Source organism: Camelus bactrianus, chromosome 15, assembly GCF_048773025.1.
Source record: "Camelus bactrianus isolate YW-2024 breed Bactrian camel chromosome 15, ASM4877302v1, whole genome shotgun sequence".
In the NCBI taxonomy this organism is placed as follows: Eukaryota; Metazoa; Chordata; class Mammalia; order Artiodactyla; family Camelidae; genus Camelus; species Camelus bactrianus.
The window spans coordinates 32,327,739-32,345,581 of NC_133553.1; the positions used below are offsets into that span (position 1 = coordinate 32,327,739).

At 37.4% G+C, this 17,843-nt stretch overlaps 2 protein-coding genes across 7 annotated transcripts in view; one reads left to right on the forward strand and one right to left on the reverse strand.

The window, feature by feature from the left end:
- Positions 1–17,843, reverse strand: part of RBKS (ribokinase) — an 83,826-nt gene that overhangs the window by 56,117 nt on the left and 9,866 nt on the right. For all 5 annotated transcript variants that reach the window (XR_834816.3, XM_010948459.3, XM_045511786.2 and 2 more), the window contains exon 2: positions 4,129–4,261. Coding sequence is in view for 4 of the 5 variants with exons in the window: in XM_010948459.3 (XP_010946761.2) it covers positions 4,129–4,261 (133 nt within the window). In the remaining variant the exon portion in view is untranslated. The remainder of the gene's footprint in view (positions 1–4,128; positions 4,262–17,843) is intronic.
- The window catches only part of BABAM2 (BRISC and BRCA1 A complex member 2), a 387,982-nt gene that overhangs the window by 4,621 nt on the left and 365,518 nt on the right, over positions 1–17,843 (forward strand). The gene's annotated exons all lie outside the window — the stretch shown is intronic.

The window sequence follows — 17,843 nt, forward strand, 5'->3', positions numbered from 1 at the left end:
ATCATGAAAAAAACTCAGGAGACTAAGCTGCATTTGTTGCCATATAACAAAACCCAGCAGTTGCTTTTTTGAAGAAATTCTCATAGTGACTTCATAACTTGTCATTTGTGGCATTATCATAAAAGATGAGAGAAGAATTCATAAAATTCCATTTGTTTATGCTGGCTGGTTGTTTAAATCCTAGATAAATGGGTGTTTACTTTAATGATGGCCTTTACTATACAAAGTTAATATTTCAGTCACCATTATCAGGCCTGCTTATCTGAGAATAATGGTGGGTTTGTGGTAATCCAATTATTTCTTCCACTCTTCCTATATGAGGCGTATTTATTTATTTGGTTAGGGTCACAGGATCCCTGTATTTGGAACCCTAAGTGACCAAGCATTCCTATCAATATAGCCAACTAGTTTTAGCCAGTCATCTGTCAACAGAGTTCAGGAAAAGACAGATTTCACTTCATTATATATTACCTGGAAAGGCCTGGTGACTAATTTTTGATCTGTGAAAATTAGCATCTCAAGGCACGATCAGTGGATGTTGACAGTAATCTAACACAGAAGGTTAACATGATGGTTATGGTTAACATGATGGGTGCTTGAATACACTGCTTTTCAAGCTATTTATGATAAAGGCTCAGGGTTTTGTTTTTTCATTTTGAATACATTGTGGACTAATGGAAAAATACAACAACAGTAAAATAAAAACATGAGTTATATAAAATACAAGGCCTAATTTATTATTACTATTATATTCAATAGCTATAAAGTTACTGTCAAATTGCTATAAAAGTCCCTAGCTGCTTACTCTCAGTTTCTATACTGTCCTGACCAGTGGCAGTTTGCAGCCTGGCCTGAGGACCGGATTGTGAGTAGCACTGCTCTATCATACTGCCTCTGTCACAGAACTTTACACCCAACCATCTGAACAGGAACCAGATGACGCTACACTTCACCTTAAAAAAAAAAAAAAAAAAAAAAAAAAAGAAACCAGATGATAGATTACATTAGAGAGTTTAGACTATTTCATGTTTGAAGGAGGCAAGACCAGGTAATTTCTTGAAGGTCCTCCCAGTTTGCTGATTTCCGGTGTGGGTCGTTAGGGTCCGTGCCTACTTGTGGCTTCCTTCCACCCGCACAGGAAGCAAGGGCTCTGTGCTCATGCTGGGCCACTGCATCTTGAGCTCTTTATTCTATCACCGTCCTCCTGAGCTGCCAATTTTTGATGTTTAGAAATAAGTTCCTTCTCTCTAACATTTGGCCTCAGTGGAATGGAGGAGGAGGTCCTATGAAAGGTGTCCTAACAGGCTTTTTGCCTGGCCAAGAAGACTCTCCTTTTCTATGTCTGCCTGAATTTTTAATCTCAAAATATCATCTCCAATGATCCCTGGACCGTGGCCTTGGCCTCTAACTCAGTTGAGTACTGGCCTACACAACTCGTAACTACTTGAAGTGTTTCATTATACATGTTTCACTGTATGCATCTTGAATGGACTCTTGCTTAATAGTCTTTGTCACACTCTCCTGACAAATATTTCTCCTTAAGCTCACTATCAGAAGTTGTGCATGTGCCGTCAGTGTTCCTTCATCAGAGGTTGAATTTTAGCTGGTTGCAGAGCAGTAGTAGGTAAGTTAATGTTGCTAAGAAAACCACAGGAGATTTTCTACCTGTTTTTCTTTGGCTCCATCTGTTTATTTTTATCTTTAGTTAATTTCATGATTTTGGTTTCTACTTGTAATTTGTCATCTTAAAAAAAAACTGCTATAAGGCAGTTTGGCCAACTTGCTTAATAAAAATATACCTCACAATTGAATGAAATATTATAATAGATAACAATAACTTCTATTATAAAAGATATCTTATTTTTCTTTTTAAGAAGTGTTAAGAATATTATGCAATTTGTTTAAGCTTAAAAAAATCCATGTCTAAAGGCCCCAGGTATCTAAACAAAGTAACCCTGTATAGGTTTTAGCTGAAGCCATGTTTCCATATCCTCTCTGTACACCCAGGCTAAATTCCACTGTGGGCCTGAACAGCAGACGACTAGATCAGGCCCAGTAGAAATAAAGAACTTTCAGAATTGTACAGGTGTTCACGTAAACCATCATACACAGACCAGAATAAAACAAACAGCACCTTTGTTTAATAAACCTCCTACTGGAATATTCCCCAAATACAGCCTTCTACCTTCTATTCCTCTCACATCCACTCCTCTGGTTTCGTGATTCATTTCCCAAGTTAGTTCCACATTCAAATATTTCTATTTGGTGTTTCTCTCTTTGCCACAAATTCAACACACCTAAAATAAAACCAATCTCAAACTCTTTGCATTGGATGAGATCCCAGGGGACATTCATTTTTTACTTTAATGGCTACAGGAATAGCTTTTATAAAGCTTCCAAGAGAGGGCTATCTCACCTCTCCTTTCTCATCTCCAGCTCTAGGGAACTCCTCTCTCTCCAAGGCACCCATTTTTGGTACCTTGCTTCCAATACCACTTCTCTGTCCAGGTTTTCCAGCTCGGAAATGATACCATCTTCTTTCCGGTTCCCAAGCCCCCTGCACCATCTGATTGTTCCCCAAACCCTCATTTTGTATCAAGTATAGGATGGGTCAGGCCTAACACTTTTAATCAGCTCCCTCTCCCAGCTCCATAATTCCTTGCACATAATAAATCATCAATAATTAATTGGTAATTAATTGAAATTTTAAATCTATCAAGAGCTCAACCTTAGCAAATGAAGGTTTCTTAATTTGAATCTTGTGCTTCATGTGATGTTTTTGACCAAATAGCCAGATGAGAATTATATCATCAATCAGAAAGATACAGTTCTTAGCAGATGAAGTGATAATTGTATAGTTTATACATCATTTAAAGACTCCTGTAGAGAGAAAAGTGCTGTATGCAAGGGGAAGTGACATTTCAGAGAAATTTTGGTGAAATTACCCAGCTCACAGGAGAGAGATCAGTCTTCTAAATTTCTCATATTTTTCTTCTCCTCTACTGTACAGACCCTGGCTAGCTTTCCAAAAACAAATTATCTTTCCTGTTATACTAGTAATGCTAGCATCTTAAAATTTCATTGAAGATGCCAAAGTTGAACCTTGGCAGCCAGTTTATTTTCAAATAATTTCAGTAGAGTGGATAGAAATAGGATTAGTGTATTTTACATGTCCTTTCTTTATAAACCTGGAAACAGAACTATGCCTAAAGATCAGTTATATGTGGTTCATTAAGGCCCAGATTCTTTTCTGATCCAAGATACAGCAGTAGAAAATAACTTAGAGCTGAGTAAATCAACAGTTGTTAGAGAAAGTATTCAAAAGCTGTGTTGTTGGAGTGAAACCTGCTTTAAAAAAAAAAAACCCCAGGATGGTTCATGCTGTTGTTTAGAAGCTGGACTACAGAAACCCACTGGAGTAGGCGAATTCCCCTCGGTTCTCACACTCCAGTTATAAACTCATTACATTCAGGGAATGCAGCATTAAGTTATTTGAGGACTGCTACTTCCCAGAGGACTCAGCGAGGTAGAAACTAGTGTAAAGGACAAGGAAGATTACTCTCTCCTATTTAAATCTTTAAAAACAATGAACCTCCCAAAGACTCAAATAGGTACTTAAACATGCATGTACATGTACTTGTTTATAGCAGCACTGTTCACAATAGCCAGAAGGCGAAAACAGCCCATCCACAGATAAATGGATAGACAAATTGTGGGGTATACAATGGAATATTATTCAGCCACAACAGGAATGAAGTACTGATACATAACGTAGATGAACCTTGAAAAATTATGCTAAGTGAAAGAAGGCAGACACAAAATGTCACATATCATATGATTCCATTTATAGGAAATATCCAGAATAGATACATCCATAGAGACAGGAGGCAGATTGGTGGTTGCCAGGGGCTGAGGGGAGGGGAGATAGAGAGAAACTGCTTAATGGGTAAGGAGTTTTACTTTGGAATGATGGAAGTGTTCTGGAACTAGACAGAAAGGGAGGTTGTACAACATTATGACTGTACTAAATGCCACTGAATTGTTCACTTTAAAATAGTTTAAAAAAGAACTTACATCTCAAAACCAGGCTTTGCCTCTAGAACCCTCTCCACTGTACTGTACACTTACCTTGCACACCATGGACGTTTTTGCTCCAAGCCGAGCAGCCTGGACACACTGGTTGGCACCTTTCCCTCCAAAGCCAATAAAAAACTTATGTCCATGGATGGTTTCTCCAGTTTTTGGCAAACGAGAAGTCAGGCTATCGTAATTTAAAAAGAGAAGGTGGGAAAAAAGCACACTGGTAACTGCAGTCAATTTAAGTTCTTCGGAAGACAGAGGGAAGGTTATCTGGTGGAGCTCTAGTCTCAGCAGCCAGAACGGCAAGCAGAAGCAGAGATGACCTCTTCCTTGAAGATAACATTCAGTGGTTTGCATCACTATGGAGATGCATCTGCTTGACAAAATTCCTCTCTCCCCCCCCTGCCCTACAGCCATCCTACTGTAGCTCTCCTCCAGACGACATTTCTTAGTGTCTGTGTTGCACCAGGATTGTTTGTGGGTGCCTCTGTTTTCCATCTTGGAGAACCCTTGAAAGGAAGTAACTTCATATTTCCCTTTGTAATGCCCAGCCCAGAACTTTATTTACAGCTGGGACTTACTAAACGGGACCAAGTTAATGTGTGTCTCTGTACAGGTCTGTCTGGTCACTGAACAAGAAGCAGGAAGTGTGCCAGGATTCGGGGAATCAGGTTCAGGACCTAAGGAGAAGAGGGAAGTCGCAACTCCAGGCACTAACGAATCTTATTTATTTCCTTGGGTGGAGTGGGAGTGGGGTATTTAGACGGCAGGATTAGGTTTTACTCCTAATCTATCCTGTACACCACCCATTTCATGCACTGACTCAAAAGGGCATCTATTTAAAAAAATGGATTCTAAAAATCTAAGTTTAGTTTAACGTTTTTACTATAGAAAATACCAAACATATAAAACTAGAGAAAATGGTATACTGACTTCCCCTACCACCATGTACCCATCACCCAGATTCAACTACTGTCAACTCATGGCCAATCTTGTTTCAGTCTATACTATACCTTCATTGACTTCTCCAAGAGCTAAGGATTTTTACTGACATGACTGAAAAGGAGTTCTGGGTATAGGGGCAAGTGAAGAAGATGGGCTCAAGTGGCATGAGGACTGGCTGACTAGCCAGAAGGGAGTGGGCAAGGGCCAAATGGAGCCAATGGAGGGATGGCAGGTGTCACCAAAAAGGTCAATTAGCTTTAGACAGGAAAGAAAGGCCAAGAGAGAAGTTCACAATAAGTCAATGAAAACCTACTGTTTTAGCAGATTAGAAATTTATATTCATTTCCCAAATAGGCTATGATCTATTTGAAACCAGTATCATCTTATATTAGAGTAATAGAACAGTGCCAGTTCCTACAGGTCCCTAACAGCCTGTTTGCAATGGGAATGACATGTGATTGATGCCAAGAACATAGGATCATGTCAATAAAAACCAAGTTTGACCTGTAAACCACCTTTCTGTAGTTCTAAAAGTCTCAGTAAACTGGGCTAAAGCTCCTCAATTGCCTAGCAGTGCACTGTCAAATATGGTTATTTGAGATTCAAGAGATTCATCAATAATTTGAAAACATCCCACTCCACTCCTCCCCTTTTCAATTCTATTTTTATCTCAGATTCTAAATGCATTTATAGTACTGATGAAAAAAATATACATCTACAAGGTTCACTTCTGAAAAAGGTACTCAATCAAGAGAAAAATGGTTTTAATGTAATGTTATTATCCTGTCATTGAATTTAGCAATGACAAGTGATGATGAGATTTTGATTTGCATCAGAAATCTTAAAACATTTTAGGATTCTGTTATGAACAGGCAATGATGAGTAATCTATGTGATTGAGTAACTATGTGAATTCTTGGCTTATTGATGCTGCTACAAACAACATTCACAACAACCTTAAAAAGAAAAAATACCCAATGTGGCTAAAAACAGGCCAAAATAACTTAATTAGTAAGACTGTCACTAAAGAAACTTATGACTTCCACTATATTTATACTTAGATCTGGGTCACAATTCATTGGTTTGAATTAGGTAAATTTTTATTATCAACTGGGAAATCATGAAACTATATCATCAGATTATTATTGGAATGTGCGTGTATGTGGGGGAGGAGTGAAATCAAGGGTACAGTGAGTATGTGTTTGACGTGGGAGCAGATGGCTGGGATTTAAACTCATTTCTAAACAACTTATATTAACACAAGCACTGTACTAATTTAGCCATCACTGAAATTCCTCACTCCTTTCAAATGGAATTCTACTATTTTCTTTTCTTTGGTATCTTTGTCCTACTTTTATCTCTGTCTTCCCTCAATGGTGGCCTTTCCCTGCATGAGGACAGGGACCACACTCTGCAGCATCTTAACGCCATTTGCTGGCTGAATGAAACTTTGTGAGTCTCCTTTTGTCTCTGGAGGGTGGCAGGATATGCCACCCCAAAATATGACCATGGGAGTGCAGGACATGCCACTGCAAAATATGCTGCTGTGGTGTATTGATTGAGTTGTAGGCATTTGAAAAAGAGCAAATGCAGGGATAGCGTTTCTCTAACTCCCTTTATCTGCCTAAACACATATCCTCCAAAAGGAACTCAATTGCCATAAATCCCTTCCCTGGGAGTTTCACCAACTGGAGAGGACTAACTTTTGTGACAGGACAGGAGACTAGAAGTCAATACCACAGCTAGACAGATGTCACAGACTATCACACTTCCCATCTATTCTTCTCTGGAGACATTCATCTTTCCTAAAAATCCCCTAAGAGGCCTGCCACTCCCCTCCCCTTTCCACCTTAAGATGATATTTAATTGCAAATTCCAGGTCCCTTGGGGATTCATTTTCCCCTAGGTATCTCCCATGTATACCTGAGGGATACATGTTAGTAAATCTATTTGTTTTTCTCTTGTTAATCTGCCTTTTATTATGGGGGTCTCAGCCAAGAACTCAGAAGGGTAGAGGGAAAATGACTTTTCTTCCCCTGCATCTCTTTTCCATGTCTCTCCCAAAGAGCATCATTCCTTCTTCTGAACTGAAGACGTGGAGGTGTTGACAAATGGGAAGGAGGAGTCAGGGGTGACTGTTCAGTAGCCTGGCAATAACAATTCCATGTTTTACAAGACCTTGCCCACTGCATTGCCAATACTGGCAGCATTCCTTTTCTATAAGCAAGAACTGTAACTAGAACTCATGTTATCATCCCTTCATTCCTGCATTAACTCAACATGAATTCATGCAGTAAATCAGCATTTGCCAACGTACCTCCTACTGGGCAAAATCAGCTTGTTGACAGTGAAGTAAAACTTAAAAACCACAGATAGTATGATCTGATTCATGTTTCTTAAAAGGTAAAAAGATACATGTACGTGTTCTATGATATGTAAATGTCTAGAAAAGGAAATGTTAGTGACAGATGTCTATGAGAAGGCTGGGAGTGGGGAGCAGAAGTTCATGCTTTACTTTATATACTTATGCACAGAAGTATATGCAACCAGAACGTCTTTGTGTTTTATGAGAAGCCACTTGTTACTACTTCAGATTTATCTGGCCTCCCTGCATCTTTTCCCAGCCACCAGTTGCCTCCAGCTGGCTTCTTCCAGGTGCAACCTAACAGAGCCTTGCCCAGGCCACTCTCTCCCCGCTTCAAGGTTTCTGTTTTGTTCCTGGCTGTCTTGTGGGATGGAGCAACCTGTTAAACATGTCAGGTATTTTGGTATCGGCTCTTCCTGCTTCCCGGCTTCACCTTCCCTGTCCCTTGGTCTTGCTCCCTGGATTACAGTCTTGCGTAGAGGATGCACACTTAAGCCTTTGTTTTACTAATCTGCATTCTGTTGAACTCAGATTAAGACAGTTCATTGCTGATTTTTTAAAAAAGCGAATGAATTAGAGTGGAAAGTAGAGAGCAACTAGAATATTAGTTACAAATGAGCAGAAGCATTTCTGAATTATTGATTCTAGTTTCACTTTGAATTAGGCTTTTCTATCTTTTTTCTTTATTAAAATCACAAAATTATGGTCAGGTTCAGGAAAGGACCTGCACAAAACACCATCCTCTGTATGAAAGCATCAAAAAAAAAAAAAAAAAAGGCATCATCATAACTCTTTCCAGTTCAAACATGAGCTTTAGGAAGGTGCCAAAAACAGACCAATTAAGTGTTCAAAGGAAAAAAAAAGCAGTACTGGTAGAAATATACTGTTGCTACCATTAAAAAATTTAAAAGTGTAAATTTATGAATGAAGGAGAAAACCAGTTAGAAGAAATATATATGAATTTAAAACAAATTCATAGCTTAAAAATGTCATATTTTAAAGTTGGACAGAAGGAAACACCGATAAATGGTCATAAATGGTCCCCTCAGTCTTCCGGGCCACAAGAGGCCATGTGGTTGGGCGAGTTTGTGCGAGGCAGGAGGCCTGAGCCACTGACTGACTGTATTACCTTTGACAGCTTTTCCCTCTTTGAACCAGCTTCTTCTCTTGCAAAACAAGTTTAATAATACTTGTCAACTCCTTAAATGCCTGGGTTTTGTGCTCTGAGTTATTTCACTGACAGGTGTTATCAGAACAACTTATCAATTGCTTTTAACTTCTTGACAATGATGTGCCTGTTACGGATTCTCAGAGATGATTCATACCAGTGAAAGGAATGACCTGGTGAAACAGGGATGAGAAGTCTTTTGACCAAAAAGGTCACACTGATACTGGCTCCAGCCAAAAGCCAAGGAATATGTTGCTTTTTGGCTTTTGAATTTCATTACTTCTTCTCTGGGCTGCAAGCTTCTGCTACACTGTACACCCCTAGAACAGGGGATTGTACCAGTAGTTACTTCCTGATTAAAATTCATTATTCCTACTGCCTGTATTCTTCAACCGTATCTGTTCTTCTCAGCATTTGTGTATGTCACATTTACAAGGATGAGGGTAATTTCTAAACCAAGCCAGTGACACCTATTTCTACCTCTGTGAAAAGAACTTAGCCTTGAAACTAAAATGTCATTCTGTGGCTCCTCACCCGAAATGTGCATACACATGATTTATTTAAGGAAGTGAAACATGAATTATGCTTTAAATGCTTCTTAACTGATTTTGACTTCTAACTCTTATCTTTTCCCAGCTAACAAGCCTGTGGCTTAAAAGTCATTTTTTTTTTCTGAAGATGTGGCTACTCATGACTTTATAGAATAGATAAACAATACTCTAGCTAGAAGTGGCCAGCCTTTCAGTGTCATATACTTGACCCTTATTTAAATTTTGCTTATATATGAAAAAGTGTGCCAGGCCCTGGGAGAACCAGTAAAGCTGAACATGTTAGTTCTTCTCCCACACATTTCAGTCTTACATGGCCTTACGTCATTCACATCTCTGCTTAAATACTACCTCCTCTGAGAGGCTTTCCCAGACCACTGTACAGGTGAGATGCCACCTTCCTAATTTAATGTTTGTTAAGTATTGACACTAGGTTTTTGGATCAGATCCAGCCTTTTAATTACTCGTAATTATGTTAGTTCTCCATGTCCCAATCCCCTGTGGGGTGACATCGTGAGAGAAACTTTTTAAATAATGATTTTTTTGAGATTTATATAGGACAGCTAATACAGCTGCTGCTTCTCCTCCCCTCTGCGGTGGGATGGAGGGGAGAGGATGGAGAGGGAAAAGGAGGGAGGGAGAGAAGAAAATGACCTATTGACCTTTGCTTTTTAATGTAAACAAATCCTCTTAGGGGAAAAGAGGGGGAGGTGTTTAGGTTTACAACCCTAATGTAAATAAATGCATCCAAAGAAGAAGTCTCTAAATCTCTTCTGAGATCTCTGACTTCTAAGGTTTTGTCATTCAAACATTCTTTAATCCAGGTGCCAGCAACCTTTCTCAGACAGTCCTGATCATGCAGAAACATGAAAACATTCACGGAGCATCACTTCCCGACAATTTTTTTACAGCAATATCACTACCCAACGTTACAATACGCTTCTTATTTCTCTTGCCCTAACTTCTTTTGGATTAATTGCATTCCACTTCTTCACTATTGATGTGTTATTAATTCTACCTCATTTTTCTTTTTTTAAAAGTGATTGATCTAGAGTTCATAATAAGCACTTTAACTTAGTTTATTTCCCAACATTACAAAACCACTTTACTTACAAATGTAACTTACTTTACAGTAGTATTCTTCAATTTCCCCTTCCTAACCTTTGTGCTATTAGTGTCACACATTTTACTTCTACATGATATAAACCTTATAAAGCTGTGTTATTATTTTTATTTAAACTGTCAATTGTCTTTTAAAGAAATGAAGGAATGAAAATAAGTCTGTATTTACTCACATATTTACCATTTCTAGGACTTTTCATGCCTTTGGATGGATATGCATATCATCTAGTATCATTCTGGTTCCACCTAAAGAACTTCCTTCAACATTTATTGTAGTGCAAGTTTCTGGTGATAATTTCTCTTGGCTATTGTTTTTATCTTTATTTCCCCATCATTTTGAAGGATACAGAATTTTGTGTTGACAGTTTATTTTTCCAGTGCTTTGTAGATTTCATTCAATTTTTTTCTAGCTTGCATTGTTTCCGGCAAGAAGTCTGCAATCAATCTTTCTTCCCCTATATGTAATGTGTATTTTTGACACTAGATGTTTTTAAGAATTTCAAATTGGTTTGCAGGAATTTGATTACAGTGGACTTTGATATGGTTTACATTATGCTTATCTTCCTTGGGGTTCATTGAAATTCTTTGATCTATGTGTTTATATTTTTCTTAAAATTTGAAAAAATTTCAGTCATTATTACTTCAAATATTTTTGTGCCTCTCTCACTCCTTTTTCCTTAGATGTCATTTACACACATGACAAACTGATTGTCTCACATCACAGAGGCTCTGTGCAATTTGTTCAGTCTTTTCCTCTATGTTTCAATTTAGATAATCTCTATTTACTGTTTTCAAGTACATGGATCCTTTCTTCTGTAATGTCTACTCTGTTGTTAAACTCATCAAGTGAGTTTTTCATTTCAGATATTGCATTTTTCACTTCTTAAACTTCTATTTGGTTCTTTTATACATCTTCTATTTTCCTCCACACCATGTTCATGTTCTTTAAACCACTGAGCATATTTATAAGGGCTCTTTTAAAATCCCTTTCTGCTAATTCCATCATCCTTTCATCCTTGTCATTTCTGTGTTGATTTTGATTTACTTCTTTTTCTTGGTTATGGATAACATTTTTTTTTGATTCTTTGCATGTCTAATGCATCTTCAGCATTTGATTAAATGCTGAATATTGCAAATGTTACATCACTGAGTGTCTTAATTTTGCTGTATTTTTCCAAAAGGTTAAACTTTGTTTTTTCAGATAGTTAATTTGTGAATCTGTTTAATCCTTTAAAGATTGCTTTTGAAGTCTGTTAGAGTGAGTTTAGAGTGACCTTTACTTCAGGGCAAGTTTACCCTTTCTACTAAATTGTGGTCCTTCTTGGATTGCTACTGAATGTTCCAGGGGTTCAACAATGTCTCTGGCTGGATAGAACTCAACACCTCCCATTCCTGTATAATTTCTGGGTCATGTTGAGCTTAGAGCTCTCCAGCAGTTACCCAGCTTTGTGGAGTTTCTATGTATGTCCCTTTAGCATTTAGCAACAGATAAAGGAGACTCCTATGCAGATTTCTTGACCTTTCCTTGATTAACTCTTTCCTCTCCAGTACATGTTCCCATAAATTTTAGCCATATTAAGCTATGAACTCAGATTTCTCAACTCACTGTTGTTGCCATGTTTTCCCGGAGTTCCTCCTCTCTGTGCCGTGGTCAGTAATGGGCCTTCAGGACTCACCTTCTCTGTTTCCTTTCTCTTCTGGGAAACACTCCTGCTGTCCAATATCAGAAACAGTTGCTTCATGTTTTGTCCCATTTTCTAGTTGTTTATGGTGGGAAGGTATGTCTTGTACTAGTTATTTTAATATGGTCAGAAGTAAATGTTTTTGAATGAATGGTCTATACCTTAAAAGACACTTAGATAGGTGGGATGACAGATGCCCATGTACACAACAAATTATACCATGAAGTGAGAGCAGGGAAAAGTGCTGTGTATGACTGTAGCCCAAGTAGAATGGTTATTAAACAAATATGGTCAGGGGGAGGGTATAGCTCAGTGGTAGAGTGCATGCTTAGCATGCATGAGGTCCTGGGTTCAATCCCCAGTACCTCCATTAAAAAATTAAAAAAAAAGAACCCTAATTCCCTCCCCTCCCAAATATGGTCAGAATAATAGGGACAAGAAGGGTTCACATCCTTCTTCATTCTTCCAGTGTGGGATGTAGGACTGAGTACAGAAGGCACCAGGAGAGGTATATGGGTCAAAATATTAAAAATACATTTAAGAATTAAAATACCAGCTAACATCCACTAATCTTTTTGAATAATTATATATACCTCTTTACTCCTAGCTGAGAAAAGTCCTGGAGAAAGAATAGGAGCTTGGATAGGGAAGTGTAGAGTGAGCTAATTTTGGACTACAAGTTGCAAGAGAAGACGGGGGAAATACAAATATATGTGTATGGAGGGTTAGTGAGTGGGGATTGACAGCTATAGGATGGCATAAAGGTATGTGGGAAAATCAGGATGCAGAAAAAAGGAGCAGAAAGAGTTGTATGGACTAAAGCATTTATTGAAGTTCCTTGTGAAAACATTTTAATTCATCAAAGAAGACAAGCAAAGTATGAATAGTGACAAATAACTATAAAACCAATATTTTATTTTCTATTTTGCCAATTAATTATAGTAAATTTTAAATTTCAAAATGGCTTCTGTCATCACATTGTAATTAGCTCTAAGCCTTTGCTTCCTGCCATCTGCTGGTGTAGGTAAAAGAAATATAAATGGAATTATTTTTATCCTAAGCAAAATATAATTAGATAATTAGAAGGCTAAATCAGCATACAAAAAATAATGTATTCTGGAATCAATTATTAAATTTTAAAATTTATCTGCTAGGTTTGGGTTTTGGTGCTCATGCCTCTTTCACATCCCATCACCCTGTATAATCAAGAACTGGTTATATTGTATTTGAGCTTCACAATACATTTGTAAGATGGGTTAGGGTAGGAATATCATCATCTCTGTTTTAGGAAGAAAGTGAGAATTCAAAAAAGTAATGGCTTATCAATATGTACCTAGCTGTCAGGTGGATGAGCCTAAACTTTCATTCTGGTCTTATGATTCCATTGCTATGGTCTTTAAACCATACTGTGCTACTTTGCTTGATAATCAGCTTTCTCTCAGTTCCTTTTTTTCAAGAAAACTTTTAAGATCTATTAGCAATATAGTATCATTAACTATGGTCACCCTGCTGTACGTTACATCCCCGTGACTTATTTTGTAGCTAGAAGTTTGTTCCTTTTGACCCCCTTTACCCATTTTGCCCATCCCTGAATTCCCCTTCTGGCAACCACCAATCTGTTCTCTGTATCTATTAGCTTAGCTTTTAAATTAAAAAAACTTTTTAAAAAAAGATTACACATATAAGTGAGATCAAATGGTATTTGTCTTTATCTGTCTGACTTATTTCACATAGCGTAATGCCCTCAAGATCCATCTCTGTTGTCGCAAATGGCAAGCTTGTCTTCTTTTCTTACGATGGAATAATATCCTTTGTATATATACACACCATATTTTCTTTATCCATTCATGCATCAATGGACACTTAGGTTGTTCTATATTTAACTTTTTGAGGAATCTCCATTCTGTTTTTCATAGCGGATATACCGATTTACAATCCCACCAACAGTGCACAATTGTTCCCTTTTCTCTCTTACTATTTCTTGTCTTTTTGATAACAGTCATTCTAACAGGTGTGAAATGATATCTCATTGTGGTTTTGATTTACGTTCCCCTGATGATTAGTGATGCTGAGCATCTTTTCATGAACTTATTGGGCATCTATACGTCTTCTTTGGAAAAATGTCCATTCAGAACTTCAACCCATCTTTAAATTGGGTTTTTTCCTATTGTATAAGTTCTTTATATATTTTACATATATTTTCTCTCAAATTTGACTTTAATATTGGGCAGTCGGTAGCTATGAAAGACAAATATTTGTTTAATATTATTCACATGAGCATAAAAATACATTCTCTACTAAAAACGACTTAGTTCATTCCATTCCTCCACTTCTTTTGACTGTGGCACTAAGTGATGTTATAGGGAAGAATGTCCACTCTTAAAATCTTATTTATATTTCAACTCTCTTTGCATATCCTATTCCCTATCCCTGGAAAATTTCCCCCCTACTTTTTTTCTGAGCAACTCTATATGCATCCTTTAAAAATTCAATTCAGATATTACTTCCTCCAAGAGTCCAAATGTAACAGTGTGGGTTAGTTGCCCTACCTCTACTCCCTAGCAATCCATGCATGTTTCTCTCACAGTCTGTATCACGTTGGCTTCTATATCACTATGGCCTACGACTGCGCCTACACACACCATGTGTCCGATAAACATTTGTTAAAATATAAAATACATTAATAGTGCCAGATACCATTTCTGAGTGCTTATCACAAGATAAATACTGCACTAAGCACCTTATGACCACTAAATCACTTAATCCTTACAATAACCCCATGAAAAGGTTATTATTCTCATCTCCATTTCACAGATAAGGAGAATGAGAATTAGATTAAAAAACATACCCAAGTTCACCCAGTAAAAGACTGCAGAGCCAGGATTCAAACCAAGGTTGGTCTGACTCCAAAACCCATTATATTATACACAAATGTACTTTATGTCCCTTGCACCTATTTATATTTCATGTTTTTATAACTTCTTGTGTAATTTCTGGTAGCTGTGCTTTTGAATAACACTGGGGTTTTGTAAGCTGAACTAAGACGTTAAGATGGAAAGACCAAATGATGGTGCTCCTCTCCCTAGACTCTAGAAGGAATTAAGTTGATGGACAGAATATTCTCAAATTAAAGTTTTTCTTCTTAAATCTTTGGGTACACTACTCTTTGTGTAAACTATAATCTAAAAGAAGAGAGAAGGTAATTCCATGTGAAATATGAATATAGTTAACTTAAGCATAATATCCTATGGTACTCCACAAAAAGTCTCCTGACTTACTTGTGTTCTACAGCCTTAATTGTTTGAGAAACAGTATTCTAAAGGGTAGTTTATTATAAGACAGCATATTTGAAATTAATCCAAATACATCAGAATTCACATTAAATGTGAATGGATTATATTCTCCAGATAAAAAACCAAAAAATATCAGTCATAAAAAATAAATAAAACCAACAAAAGACTAAAATCCAGCTATGTGCTATTGATAAGAGACACACCTCATTCATACAAGTTTTATCATGAGACTGCAGCAATTCAGTCACATTTTCAGGCTCCACTTCTAATTCTAGTTCTCTTGCTGTTTCTATCACATCTGCAGTTACTTCCTCCACTGAATTTTGAACCCAAGTCATCCATGAGGGTTGGAATCAACTTCATCTAAACTTCTGTTAATGCTGATATTTTGACTTCTTCCCATGAATCACAAATGTTCTTAATAACATCTAGAATGGTGAATCCTCTCCAGAAGGTTTTCAATTAACTTTGCCCAGATTCATCAAAGGAACCACTCTCTATGGCAGGTATAGCCTATGAGAGTGCATTTAGTAAATAATAAGATGTAAAAGTTGAAATTACTCCTTGATCCATGGGCTGCAGAATGGCTATTGTGTTAGATGGCATGAAAACAACATTTACCCCCATTGTACATCTCCATCAGACCTCTTGGGTGACCAGGTGCATGTCAATAAGCAGTAATATTCTGAAAGGAATTTTTTTTTTTTTCAGAGCAGTAGGTCTCAATAGTGAGCTTAAAATATTCAGTTAAACCATGTTGTAAACAGATGTGTTGTCACCCAGGCTTTGTTCCATTTAATGAGTACAGCCAGAGTAGATTTAGCACAAATCTTAAGGACCCTAGAATGGTAAATGAGCACTGGCTTCAATTTTAAGTTGCCGGCTGCATTAACCCCTAACAAGAGAGTCAGCCTGTCCTTTGAAGCCAGGCATTGACTTCTTTTCTCTGGCAATACAAGTCTTAGATGGCATCTTCTAATATAAGGCTGTTTCATCTACATTGAAAATCTGTTGTTAGTGTGGCCACCTTCACTAATGATCTTAGATCTTCTGGATCACTTGCTGCAGCTTCTACATCAGCACCTGCTGCTTCACCTTGCACTTTGATGTTATGGAGATGGCTTCTTTCCTTAAACCTCAGGAACCAGCTTCTGCTAGCTTCAGACATTTCTTCTGCAGCTTCCTCACCTCTCTCAGCCTACACAGAATTGAAGAGAGTTGGGGCCTTGCTCTGGATTAGACTTTGGCTTAAGGGAAGGTTGTGGCTGGTTTGATCTTCTGTCCAGACCACTGAAACTTTCTCCATATCAGCAATAAGGCTGTTTTGCTTTCTTATCATTCCTGTGTTCACTGGAGGAGGAATATTAATTTCCTTCAAGAACTTTTCCTTTGCATTCACAACTTGGTTAACTCTTTGGCGCAAGAAGCCTAGCTTTCAACTTATCTCTGCTTTCCACCTGCCTTCCTCACTAAGGCTAATCATTTCTAGCTTTTGATTTAAACTGAGAGATGTGTGACTCCTTCACTTGAACACTTGGAGGCCACTGTAGGGTTATTAATTAGCCTAATTTCAATATTGTTGTGTCTCAGGGAATAGGGAGGCCTGAGGATAGGGAGAGAAATGGGGGGAACAGCCAGTCAGTGGAACAGTCAGAATACACACAACATTTAGTAAGTTCAACGTCTTAGATGGGTGTGCTCAAAACAATCATAATAGTAACATCAAAGATCGCTGATCACAGGTTACCATAACAAATACAATATTAATGAAAAAGTTTGAAATATTGCAAGAATTACCAAAATATGACAGAGAGACACCAAGTGAGCAAACGCTGTTGGAAAATTGGTGCTGATAGACTTTTTCAATGCAGGGTTGACACAAACCTTCCATTTATGAAAAAAATACTATCTGTGAAGCTTAATAAAATGAGGTATGCCTTACCAAAGATCTGCTTATAATTTTTATCAGGCTAGCTTAAAGGACTTTTGAACAACTGGTTTGAACTGTGTGGGTCCACTTATACCCAGATATTTTCACTAAATATGTACTACAGGGCTACATGATCCGTGGTTGGTGGAATTCACGGATGTGGAACTGTGGATGTGGAGGATAACTGTAAAGTTATTTGTGAATTTTTGATCGTATGGGGTTGGTACCCCAACCCCTGCATTGTTCAAGGGTCAACTGTACTTGTTTGAAAATTTAGATAACTGAAAATTTAGATCTGTATTTCTCACTTGAAAATGAAGACTTGTAATTTAGGAAAAAATCAATATTATTGCTACCACAGTCTATAGATTATAACATTTTAAACCAGTGGTAAAAATCCAGATATAAAATATAATATGTAAAGAACATTTAAAAACTGTTGCACAAATTACTTTCTGCAATATTATGAAAGAATTGCGTTAGAAAATATTGTTGATCACAGAGGAAAAGCTGGTATCTAATATGTGATATATTTGGGAAACAAATCAAGATCAAAACACTCCCAAACAAAACAAAACAAAACAAAACATCCCAAACAAAAGAAACAAAACCTCCAAGTTTAATTTAGAAAACAAGTTAACCATATACAAAGATAATTTACAACTGTCTTCTGCAGAAATATGAGAAATGCCCCCAAGTCAAGCTTGTACT